Source organism: Egretta garzetta, unplaced genomic scaffold (assembly GCF_000687185.1).
Source record: "Egretta garzetta isolate BGI_Z169 unplaced genomic scaffold, ASM68718v1 scaffold215, whole genome shotgun sequence".
NCBI classification, from domain to species: Eukaryota; Metazoa; Chordata; class Aves; order Pelecaniformes; family Ardeidae; genus Egretta; species Egretta garzetta.
Window position 1 is genome coordinate 7,211,401 of NW_009259719.1, and position 13,366 is coordinate 7,224,766.

The 13,366-nt window shown below is 43.3% G+C and overlaps 1 protein-coding gene across 4 annotated transcripts in view; it reads right to left on the minus strand.

The window, feature by feature from the left end:
• Window positions 1–1,160: 1,160 nt before the first annotated feature.
• The window catches only part of LOC104126757 (6-phosphofructo-2-kinase/fructose-2,6-bisphosphatase 4), a 41,460-nt gene continuing 29,254 nt past the window's right edge, over window positions 1,161–13,366 (minus strand). For 2 of the 4 annotated variants that reach the window (XM_009639359.2, XM_035894811.1), the window contains exons 13-15: window positions 12,162–12,226; window positions 8,871–8,962; window positions 3,999–4,040 (exon numbers count right to left, since the gene is read on the minus strand). In XM_009639359.2, the coding sequence (XP_009637654.2) occupies window positions 8,903–8,962; window positions 12,162–12,226 (125 nt within the window). In that variant the 3' untranslated portion in view covers window positions 3,999–4,040; window positions 8,871–8,902. Of the gene's footprint in view, window positions 4,041–8,870; window positions 8,963–12,161; window positions 12,227–13,366 lie in introns of all 4 variants that reach the window. The other 2 variants (XR_004842076.1, XM_035894810.1) reach the window with 2 other exon arrangements.

Consider the following 13,366-nt stretch of genomic DNA (forward strand, 5'->3'; position numbering starts at 1 on the left):
TGAAAGAGCAGGAGAAAGCTATCATCGCCCATCCAGTAACACTTCATAGAGACTCAAAGATACAGTGCTGCCTTTGTTTTTCTCCTGAAGAACAGCTCCAGCTTACTGTTACAATGCAAGTAATGCCGGTAAGACCTGGATGGCACCTAAGGGTAGAGCAGACCGAGGCTGGAACAGTCAGAACACAGCTGGTGTTCCCACATTTGCCCAGTTACCACCATGCGCACTTTTCCTGACTGTACTCACCTGCTTTGCTCTGGAGCAACAGGAGCCAAACCTGGCCCCACCACCACCGACGTCAGCTCGTTACAGCACCCAGAGATGATGTTTCCGCAGGTCACGCAGCTTCAGGGGCCTCCTCTGCTGTGCCTGAGGGCCACCTGGCGGGCAGCAGTCCCAGGGGCTCCTCAGGCAATGGGGTCTGGGCGGTCCTCACGCTGGAGGGAGAAGGAGGTATTAAAGAATTTTGGCCAGAAAGCAACCTAAGGGCTCTAAACCAAACAAAATCACCTCCCCCACAAACATAAGTACACGGTAGAGTTAAACACCAAAGGATATGCACCTTCCACCTAGCAGAGGATATACAAGTGGTTACCACCCAAGAGCGTAGAGTGATCAACAAGATGCAAAGATCTGAGTACATAATTCTAAACCACAAAGTAGCAATTAAATTTGTCCTTATCCCTCAGAATGACAAGTAGTGCTGCAAATTTAGTGCCACCTACCTAACCTATACCTGCAAATTTGCACCAGAAGGCAGCATTTTGCTGTCAGTTTTCAGCTTTCTCAAACCAGCAGCAGCACTTGGAAGACAACGTAAGAACAGGATAGCTTTGAGAGTGTGGATCAGATCTTAAAATACCAACAACCAGGTAAAATGAATAAAAAGTCTTACCTTTCCCCGCTGTTGCTTGCAAATCTTCACTTGTGTTTATTCAATAGATTCTTCCACCATCTTCCTCAGTTACTGAGTTAATTATAATTAGTTGTCAGATTAAAGCAACCAATGGAGTAAGTTAACTTCATTTTTATGCCTATGTATAAGCTCTCTTAACCAAGCTGTGCTTCTGAAAGCTGTGGAAAGCTGCTGACCCGCAGGAACACCCACCCCGCACACCAGCTACTGTAAATGAGGATGGAAAGACACACACATCAGCACGCATTGTAGCATTTGATCTTTATTAATTGTATCAAAGGTCAAATGATTACATTTGTCTGAAAGATTACGACGAAGGCCAAGGATGTAAGAAAACAGTTTAATCCCATCTGAGAGACTGCATCTGAGCTAGCAAGTGCGTTAACAGTCAGAAGGCAGTAAAATAAACATGGGTGTACCCAGGTCAGGACAAGGGTTTTCACCTCCTTCGGTCAGGAGGGGGGGACATACGCTGCTTTAGGCAGTGACAATCAGCTGCAGCGCTTACCAGTGCCCTTCCAGAAAGGTGGTTATGCCCCGGGGAGAACCGATTGCTCACCTCCCGTCTACATTCATTGTATGCACTTGCTCTGGCCAGCTAGAAAGGGTGGGATGCAGTCAGTGACTTAGTACCTTCCTGAAGTAGAACAGACAACTTCATATTTTTCTTTTTTTTTTTCTCTTCAAGTATCAGCATAACAGTTTATTTACACTTGTGTACAATGCTTTTTACTGAACACCCAACTTAGTAAAACACTCATCACAGTATATTCAAAAGCAGGCTATAAAAATACCTACTATACAGAAAACATTTAGCCTCAAGGAATTTTACAGCACCTCTGAAAGTTGAGAGAGGTAAAACAAAGAAAGGGAGAGAGGGGAGACACCTCAGGCCATGCCTGCTGGTGAAGAGAAGCAGCCCCTGGGCTCAGCTCTCGCTAGGGGAAATCTCCTTCCACCACATTTCTGCAACCAGGCCTGAGCTCAAGAAGTGCCACAACCTGACGGTAAAGCCCCGCTTTTCTAATGCAGCCTCCTGGGATCTGCCCTCCGTCACTATGGGTAAACTCTGACCTTGGCAATTTAACCACTGTTTAACAACCCCTGGTCACGGCTGGACGGCAGAGGCCTGGAGGAGTGAGGGCAGCCCGGCTTCCCCACACACGTCAAATCGGGAGAGGAAATTACTTCTACATTTTTTGCCATGAAGGTGGCCTTGTTAACTACATGTCAATAAATTAACAACTTCTCTGAGCAGCACTGTGCAGCCTCTCTCCTCACACAATAGCTACGGACACGGCTGAATTAATAAAGATCTGACCTGGGCCTTAATGAACGCGTGGATGGCACACACAAAGCTTTAGACAGCAGCGCTTGAAGCAAGTGTTTCTGCTTGTTCCGTACCCTACACGTTCCTCATCTGAAACGGAACCCAGCGATACGGTATGGCTTACTTCCAGAGCTGAATATATTGCTGAAATTAGCTTATTAGAACAAATAACAACAGCAGCACGTTATTTTATAAACCCTGCAGAAACAAAAGACAATTTAGCCCTTGCCTGCAAAACTACCTTATGAGGGCCCGGTATTTCACACAGGAATTGAAAATAAGAAAACCACAAACACTCAACAAAACAAAACAAAACAAAAAACCCAGCAACATACGTGGTAATAGCTCAATTAGGTGAACAGAAGTCCTCAGAAAAACACAGCCCAGCTACCAAAGACCGTTCTCCTCAATTCAGCACCAAGAGCCAGCAGCAGTGCTGGCAGCTCGCTTCGGCTGTCTGGTAACAGACGTACAAATACACGTTGATTTAGTTCGGTTAAAAGGTCATGGCCTCAACAGACACAGAGAATTCCATTTTTAGCACTGGAGTTTCACAAGGTCTAAAATAGCAGTAAAGAACCGGGACAGTGGAAGGTGCTAAAAATGAACACAAGAAAACCCCAAGGCAGGTGCGCTATGTTAAAAAAAGTTTCAGAATTTACCTGGTGTTTTCCTTGCATGAGCTGTTTGAAGGGTTAAACTCCACCTAACCTTTCTGTACTGTTTCCTGATGTATGTATTAAATATGGCTATAAAAGAGAAACATATACTTTTATGTTGGAATTCATTCCAAAAATTGCCTAAAAAAAAAAAAATTCATTAAAAATCATAGCACTAGTAAGACAAGCAGCTTCTCCAGCCCTGGATAGTCTGAACACTTTTCCCCTCCCCTCCAGCCTCAGAAAAGCCACTCACCCCCTCCTATAACTGCAGCAAGAAAGGGCCCCTTGCTCTCTCCCCTCGTTGCCCAGGCTGCTAGCTGTACTCACATCCACCACTTAATACTGTGTCTTCCACTGCCCTCCAAAACACACCTGGCCCCTGGAAAACGTTAAAATCTTGCTAAAAACACAGGTCTTGAAGGTAGCCAATCTAGCTTTAATGCTTTTATTTTACAAGGGGAAAGTCTCCCCCTTGCAGAAAAAAATTAAGTTGTGGTTGACAAACCGAAGCTCAGTTTAAAGCACAGATGCTGACAGAGCTGATAGGTTTGCCCACTTAAGGTAGTTTTGCAACATGAAGCCTCCAATGCTTAAAATGTAGAATTTCACCTACGTTAAATATGCCATCAGAAAAAATCTCCAGGTAATTCTAGGCAATCATTCACAGTAAAAATAAGAGGAACTCTTAGAAAAACACTTTAAAAAGAAAGTAAAATCTAGGTAAAATCTGACAGTAAAATTGACATGGGCAATTAACCATCTTGCAGTATCCACAGATGAACACTAAAAACCACTGAAACTGCACAAATTTACATACAGAAAATCTAAAACCAATTCTACTCTGCTTCGCATAAATCTTTTTACTGATACCTCTCAGCACTGGGAGTTATCCGGAACTACAGGTTTTCTTCAAAGAAGCTGAATCTCATTTGAAATGTCTTAAAAGTGACAGGGAGGAGCATTCGTTCCAACTCACTCAGCGCCCAGCGACGCCTTCTCTGTTCTCCAGGACCTGAGCTGCTACTTAATGCTCTTGCGATGGAGGAAGGGCTGCCGCCCCCGGGCACTGGAGCTATAGGTGGTTAGGTACTGTCCTCAAAGCTTCTTCTCTGGACCGATCCACACCTACATTCTGCAAATTTAAAGACAAAAAAGATTTTAAATCAAGGGTCTCGCGGTCAGCTGTAGTTTCGCTTAACACATGGCTATTACACAAGGCAAAAGATGAGCAGGTTTTGATGCTTATTTCCTCAAAATGCTTTGTAAAACACAAGGAAAGGTCCCAGCTCGTGGGCAGAAGTCAGAAGCCAGGCTTAGACCCCGTCCCAGCTGCTATGTGCTTTGCAGAGCCCAAGCCCCTTGGATACTTAAACACAGGCTCACTGCTGCCAGGAAAAGAGCCTCCCTAAGGCACGTTATCACACCAGGTCTGGCAGGGCATACGCGGCCATACGCAGGTCACGGTGTTAGGGTTTTTAAGACTTTTTTTTTTTTCTTTAACCACCGTTTTTAACCACATTGGTCTGATCCACCCGCTCTTCTAGTCTTTATGCAGACAGTGTAAAAAAAAAAAAACTGAGCCACACAGCAAAAGTCATAAACCACACAATTGATAAAATCTGGAGGAAGAGAAGCCCAGCTCTCCTTGTTTCAAGCATGCTCCAGAAAATTACTCCTTCACACCAACAGCTATGAAACCAATTCTGATCCTGTCTGTAAGCAGCTCAGTCACTGGAAGGACCCTGAATAACTCCCTCAAGAGCTGGTAGCACAATGTTTAAACGCACTTCAAGATACATAGGCATGTTGGCAGATGTCATACCGACATCAGATAACGTTTCAGTGGGTTTATAACCGCATTTATTGAAGTGTACTTAGAAAACAAATCTCTTCAGTCCAACTCATGGAGAACCCCGCTAACACACAGCGAGGGGGATGCGGCCCAGGCCCTCCGACAGCACACACCACTCCATCAGTCCAAATGCATCAACTTATAAAGCAAGTTGTTCCCCTCCCCAAACCAGTTTTTAGAACGTGCAGCCGCTTCTTATGAAAATGGGAGACAAACAAGCAGCACCAGACTTGATTTGGGGGTTGAAGTGTGCCAACATCACTTCTGCCCTGACCAATTCTCCTACATTAGTGCCAGCCCCTTCCTTTCTCATCAGCCCTCAAGCCCTTGGGTACATCACCCTGTCTTCCAGCACAAACACACCGCGCCAAGGTTTCTGATAACACACACGGGAATGCTGCTGGGCACGGTCATCCAAGTCCTGGAAATCTCTGCACCCACCAGCACAATGCCCAACCAGCTCTCCAACTTCTCTCTTTGAAGGAAGGAAAAGCAACAACCCCATTTCAGAAAGAAGCTTCTACAGGTACCATCTCTTCTGCAGCAAAGGACACACAGAAAGCATCAGCATCTGGCTAGGAAAATGCGCAGTAGGCAAAACAAGTCACATGCTGCATGACTACATGGGGAAAAAACCCCCAACAAAACACGCTGGCATTTGTTGCATTTGTTTGTATTTTTCTCAGCAACTGATGCAACATACCCAGAAATTCCTTGGGACTGCGGAGATGTCTGCACAGGCACTCCAAGAATATTGGCTGAAATCTTTTAAGCCAAGCATCTGATGCTGATTCAAAGAAAATTAAATGGAGCATGAAATGGAACATCAATATGCAGGAATCCAGAGGTACTGGAAATTAGCCCACAAGCAGCAAGAACTAGACAGCTATAACATGAAACCAAAAGGAAGTAAGGCAGAAGATGCAGCTTATTTAAGTCAATGAGAGGTATCAGATGAAAGCGGCATCTTAAGAACAGAGACAGACCCAAGAGGGAATATCAATATGCAGTCAAGTCGAAAGCAAAAAGCACTTCAATTTGAGTAAATGGGAAGGAGAACAGGCTGCTGAAGTGAAGCACACCGAACTGTCACACTGAAGAAAGAAAACCCTAGGATAAACCCTAATAAACACACCCTAGGGCTTGTTAGACGAACAGAATACCAAACTGCAAGACCAGATGAACTGAGGCTTAGAAAAGGACTAATATCCTCGTTAATGGTAAATGGATCCCTGCTCGCAGGAATCACATCAGATTAGATGATGGCAGCTGGGATTGTACACGCTTCCAGAACAGCCCCAGGCATCAAGAGAGAAAAGCCACGCAATGAGAACAGTGTTGCTGCTTCAAAGGACGACTGAGGTTTTAGCCTTACTTTTGGTGCCAAAAGGTGTCCCTGCGACTGTCCAGCACTGCCTTACCAAAGCACACCCAGACAAAATTACCGCCCTGGGAACAGCACTACGGCTGCCACACACCAGCAGCAACACGGTCTGGAGAGCCCAGGAAACACAGGAGTGGGAATAAAAACCACCACATGCCCTTTTAAAATACTATTTCTACCAAGGCAAATGGGCTCTCCCTCGGTCAGCCTGGGCAGGGGCTCACTGCTTCCAGAGCCCGCTCCACAAGGAGGCCCAGCACTCATTGGGGGGTCCATCTCACCCCGTACTCTCTGGAAAGACTCAAAACATAGGGATTAACTCAAATAGACTCTTATAGCACTGTTCTTCCTCTCCTCATCATACTCCTCCCGGCTTTGTACGTTTGTTTTTTACAGAAGAGAGCCGCCCCAGAAGCCAAGCGCTATGGGTTTCCCAACAGGACAGAGCCCATCATTTCAGTTTCATTTTGATAAGCTACATGCTGTCTTCACAGCAAAACAGGAAGATTTTGCAGGAAAGCTCCTCTAGGGAAAAGAACCAGCACAGGCATAAATAGAGAAATAAAGAGCACGACATAAACAGCCAGCTTTCCCTCGGCAAGCTGTGCTACAAACCATCACTGCTGCTTTCCACCCAGCATTAGGCCTTTCCTTTACTAAGAAAATAAGCCAGGGAGGACTCCTAAGCAATGCTGCTGTAACAGGAGACCCCTTAGAGTACAAAACTATTTTTAAATATCCACTTCACCCCGTTGTGCACCCCAGCACAATGAGCAGCATGCTCAGCAAAGAGAACACCACACAGCTGCAGCCCCAGGAGATGGGGCTGGCAGCAGCCAGCAGGGTTGGGGGGGCCTGGGCACTTCTTCCACTTCTCCTCCCTCCACAGCCTCCACCAGCCACAGACCAGGCAATCCCAGCCTTCCTCTCTGGCCAAGTCCCTGCCCCTTCCATCTTCCCCCTCCATTTCCCTCGGCAGCCCAAGCTGTCCTTTTTCAAGCAGCAAAACTCAGTTTTTCCACAGCAGACGCCCGTGCAGATTTTGGCTCCATCAAAACCGTAACGCGTTTAGTTTAAGTTCGCACAGCATTTCCTTAGTTGTGGCCCGCAGAGGTGACAGCACTCCGAGCTGCCTTGGCGCAGTTCCTCAGTACCCGTCTGTGGCCAGTGTCTCTGCAACCTCCCAGGGACATCACCTCAACTGACAGGTAAAAGCAACCAGACTCACTAAAATTAATGTATGCAAGTGGGTATGGCAGGCTCAGATCTTCTCCTCTGGGGTATTTGTTATGGCAAAGCACATGCCAAGAGGCCAGGGCCTCGGCAAAGTGACAAAACACTCCCACGTCACTGTCATGACAAAGAGAGGAAAATAATCCAGGTCCCCCCCGGTCCCAGCCCATTCTGGGACACTGGTTTAACTAAATACCAAGTGGTATGGCGGGAGGTTCTCTGGCCAGGAGGTTATTTCGTTGTATCAGATGTTCCTGATTGCTACAAACCTCTGAGAACTTCAGTGTAATTTTAGAAGTGCATATATGTAACACTTTTTTTCCCAAAATCCCAGTTCTAGAAAAACGTCCCACCAGACAAAAGCTTGCCACACTTCCTTACTTCCAAGACTAAGACCCCCTCAGAAAACAGTTCCAGGACTCGGTGATTTTCTGCCTTTCTCAGACTCGATGCTACCTCAACAAAGTTGATTCAGCGGCACCGATGCTTCCCACTGCCTCATTTTGCTCCCCATAACATCACAGAGAAAGGAGCCAAGGCATGGCACCACATCTCCAACAAGCTGCAGTCTTCTCCAGCCTGTGAAATCTTTTGCTATAATTCAGTTCAGATCTCAAACCCTGCTGGTTTGAGATCCTGCGCCTACTGGAGTCACAACGCAGCTACAAAATCATCAGGCTAACTCTGCTTCCACGTCCTGAAATGGTCAACACTGCTCACTGCAGCCTAGGTAAAATCTGAGTACAAAACATACGGAGCAGAACTGTAAACACTTGTCTATCACTCATGTCCATAACAAGAAGCAGGAAAAGAGGAAATTTAAAATCACTTCTGCCAGCGGGCAAACCCTAAAGCCTGGTTAATGCAGAACAGCTGTTAAGAAAAGTTGTATATTAAAAACATTCATACACATTCCTGTACCTCGAATAATTGTTCTGGAACAAAGTGAAAACTTGCTAGCGTCTTCAAACCACACATCATTAATTAGCACATCTAGAGCACTAGTGCTATGGATCAGCAGGATTAAGGTTTTGCAGTAACTATGGATTGTTATTTTATGCTACATAGCAGTCCAATCACTCCCAAGGGCACTGAAATAGATAATACTGGCGCCTGGAAAACAAACTTCAACTTTTTCTTATCTCACACAGGATGTTGTGTTTCATGGCTTTCATAAATAAACACACTGCAACTAGTATTAAATGATTGCTGGCTGTTACCATAAAACTTAATGCTGCAGGATCTTTAAATTATAGCAATTTACAAAACCAGCATTCCAGTGACAGCCGATCAATGTTTGATAATTCATCCACAATAAATTAACCAGTGCAATACAGTTTTATTGTGATTTGAAAATTTTTTCAAGTCATGCGCTGTACAAACATTTGGTTTGGGTTTTGAGTTGTTGGGTTTGAGTGGGGCTTTTTTATTTCAAAGTGATTGGAATGATTAGCTTTTCGATTTATTTTGAAGTAGTAGGATGAAAACAGCACCCCAAGTTCGATAGTTGGTCAGCACACAGGATTCACTGATGAGCAGGGACTGTTACAAGAGCGTCCTCAGGAGGTCTGGAAATGTCTACATTCTGTATAATAATAAAAATACAGAGGAGAGTATTTATCATGCAGCAGTAAGAGCAACAAAAATACCAATCAGATTCCTTCACAAGTACACAGCTGCATTTATTTAAAAGCTGAGATTTTTTTTACCCCACACACACCCTGAGAATGCAGCAGACTGACAGCTGGTTGGTGTCCCAGAACTAGACAGCAGGAAAACGTATTTACAGTAATCGCTGATCCCATGCTGATAATATTACCAAAAGCTCAAGTCATTCATGTTTAGCAGGAATTCTTTCACAGGCCCAAGCAGGAATCCATTAAACATGTGCTTCAGCACATGCACGTCAATCCATTAAGCAACTTCCAGTGCTTTGCTGACCTATGCCATACATTTCTTTCCCAAAGGAAGACTTTAATGGGGTTTTTTTGTGCTACAGGCAACATACTACACCTGACAAAATAGAAATATCTCTTCCCAGACACCTTAACCATTCAAGACTGATCACACCAACTAGATCTCACCTCATTTTGCAGAGGGTGTAGGAAAAAAATTATATTCAATGCAGCAAATGATGCAAAACCAAACCCCCAGCGCAGCCAAACACTTGTACTAGGAAGCACAGCTCGGAGTGCAGCCATGCAGAACCAGGCTCAGGAATCACACCCGCCACAGTACCAGCTCATGCAAGTCCCAAAGACTGCAATTAGTATTCTCCCTTCTACCAAAAAAAGGAGACTATGATAAACTGTTCTGAAGTTCCTTCCAAGATCCTGATCTGACTTGGCCCCTTTTGGGCCAAATCACTGCCAATTCTTCAAACTTTGTGCTGACGGGCTTCATGAGTCTTACTTGTTTTACACCATGGTAAGCAAACTCAGCTTTTGGTAACATCTCCCTCTCCCCTTCCAGCCACAAAATCAAAAAGGAGATCTGGGTTTCTTGCTATGAGTGCTCTTCCCTATCCATCATTCACCAACTAAGACGAAGGTGCAAAATGGACATTTTCCCCCAGTGCTTGTTTTCTGGCCCGAAGAGGGGACTCAAGCAACAGCTAAAGTCATTCCCCTGAATTATTTTCAGTAGATGGACTGTAGACTCCTTCATTTGAAAAGGTCAGGAACTCAAGCCACTACAATACTGACAAACACAAGGCTTCAATCCACTTCAGACAAATCATTAACATACAGTGAAGTTCACACATACCATAAACAAATACTCTAGTGCTTTGCCTGCATTTCTGCAATGTACAAATAGATGTTCTCAGCTGAAGCCAAAAAGGAGTGCACTGTTCTGAAACACGGAATACAAACTACTTGTGGGGGCACAGAACAGCACGCTGGGCAACGCTTAATCAAACGGTTTCATTGTTTAACAATGTTTTTATCTGTGATGCTGTATTTAATGAAATGCTTTGACTTGAATAGGCTATTTGAAAATTAAATTTTACAGAAGTAATTAACATTTTTGTAGGTGATGTAAACGAAAGCGTTTGAAATTTTCATAGCCTTTTGAGCAGCATTTAAACACAGACGGGAACTACTTAGTCCTTTATTCAGCCCTAGTAAATGAAGAGCGTATCATCACCCATACTTCACCGGTCTGGATTTCTTTGGGGACAGAGGGAAAAGAGCGTTTGGGTTTTTTTAATAAAAATGCCTCTGCTCCTTTTTTTTCTTTTTTAAAATTCATTAACTCAATTTATTTCTGTGGTTTTGTGTCCAGTACCATTCAACTATCTGCATGATCCTTTACACGCACCTGAAAAACGACCACCCAACACCAATGTCAGAATGGACACATCACTCGCTAGACACAGTAAGAGTCATTTGGCGATTCAGGCAGAGCCTTCCCCCTCAAAATAAACATCTTCAGTTAGAGAAGTGGCATTCCCAACAGCAGTTCCCAAGACACTCTAGCAAGCTGTAAATTCAGCACCAACATTTTAACAGCCAAACTAAAAACATTTGGTTGATCTACATTATTTAACGCAGATAACCTAACACCTGCTCTAAGACATCCTCCTCTATTTTCACCATGCTTCTCCAACACCTTTCAGGCACTGCAAAAACAGAATGGATTTCCTAAGCCTAACAAACATAACTAAGACACAAAAGTGGTAAAACAGAATGACAAAGGAGAAAGGGGAGGAGAGAGGAAATACGCAATACGACTATCTAACAGAAAACGCCTTGGCTAAGAACAACTAAAAGTCAGTATTTTCAGAACTCAGAATACCCAAGTCATTAAATCAAAACTTCTTTGCAGACCCCTCCAGCGTGAATCCTGCGCAACTGCCACAAACGTGTACCCTCACATAAGTAAGGCATTGCATACCTTACTGAATACACACACATAAACACAGTTATCACTATATTCCTTTTCACCATAAACCACTGTTCTGAAAACCACCAGAAACAGCCCTTTTTTCTCACGGTATCAAATTGACTTTTAATTCAGGTATTGAGGTATGGCTCATAACCTCAGTGAGGCATCAGTGCCATACCTGGTAGTACTAGCATGCAGACCTGCAAGGGATCCAGAAATTTTTAATCTTGACACATTTTACAAAACTTCCATAATGCAGCCATGGAAGAGCTTCGCATGAGCAGCAGAATCAACCTAAGCTCATGTCAACAGTTAGGAGCTCACAGAACCGTGAACTTCACACAGGGAGAGTATGAAGCTGCTGTGGTCTGACATCTTATCTCCACTTACATTTTACAAATACACTCAATTTCCTTTTCCCCAGCTGTTCTGCTGTATCCCAAGATCTAGTCTTCCTCTCCAGCTTTGGCTTAAAAAACAGGTGGCATCATCAATTCCTCTTTTTCATACAGCAATGATCGTGGTGATGAAACATTATTTACTCTCTCCAAAATAAGTGTGGCATTCATAACAATGTACTTTTTGAATACACCCTACCTCTGCTGAATGACAAAGCCTGGAAGAACTTCGTACAGTTTTTAGATTGATACTGTATCTTCAAATTCTCATTCATTTTTTGAAGATAAACTACTCCAGCTAGAGCTCATATGTAAGATTAATTTGCTCAATAAAAAGGGGTTTTCTCCCCCCCTCAACAGAAAACCAGTAGTAAAGCTTGATATGTAAAATTAAATATGCTCGGCTGAGTTATCAAGTAATTTCTAACCACAAGGACAATGGAAATCAGCTCAGACAGAATTTGACGTAATGTACTTCAATTTGAAAAATATCCTTACCTCGGGTTTATCTCTGTGTGTGTTTACAGCTTCAACATTCAGGAATATAGATTCCACTTTACATCCTGTAGATAGAAAACACATTTTCAGAATTGGTCTGCTTTAAAAATGAAGCTATATAAAGATGCAATCTAATTTTGAGTTGGTAAAGGTTAATCTCTTCCCCCTTCTGATTCATACTAGTTTCCCAAATTCTGAACTGCTAAAGCTATTGAAATGAATCTATTCCACCAGGAAAAACATTATTCTCAATCTGATAATCCATCTCCTATTCTCACCTCAGCTTTATCATTATTTTCTTTGAAAGAAATTCCTGTTTTTAAACATACGTGAAAAACATTCAGTCAAGAAAGTTCTTATTTCTATCTTTTTGCTTCTTTAAACATCCTAGACTTCTTAGAATTTCATTGTAATACAGAAGATAAACGCTGCTCATTTTTTAAAACATGAAAATGATTACAAGAAGGTACTCTGCACATTGTTAGCAACACCATTCCTCTACGCATGCAAAACAGAGTTTTAACCCCCAATTAAACAGAACTTTAAAGTTGACTTCTTAAAAGGAACCTCTCCTTTTCACCCAAAAATGGAAAACCCAAGAGAAGTGAGAAAAATTAAACAGTCAGAAGAGACAACTATTACTCAGGTAGTATGAACTGACCCACTTAGAGAACTATAATTACTCAATACACTGTGACCACACCGTTTTAAGCCAATAGCCAATTGCCAAGCACTGTCTCTCTCACATGAACATGACTTTTACAAGCTACCACTACCCTACACAACATTCATTAATAGTCAAATTCCTCTGACATACCACAGAGTCCATCTTCTATCACAAACAGGTTTTCAGTTTTCTGCTCACTTACTTCCTAAAGTCATAACACACTCCATAGAATTACTACATGACAGAAAAAGGCAATTTTATCTTTTCTTAGAAAGCACTTTAAAAAAAAATAATGTAATTTAGTAAGGCAGTACTTCCCTTATTCTGAGAAACCCCATTTCTCATGAACACTGCAGGAGGACCAGCACGCAGAAAAACAGTCAACAAGAAAACAGATTTTAATGGGGAAAAGAGCTCATCTCCCACTGGAAGAGTACCCTAGTCATCATTCTGTTCACAGATCCATTGCAACCCCTGACACCAAGCAAAAGCAAGCTCTGATCCCTGATGCTGGCCATTACTAAGGGCTGGTTACACA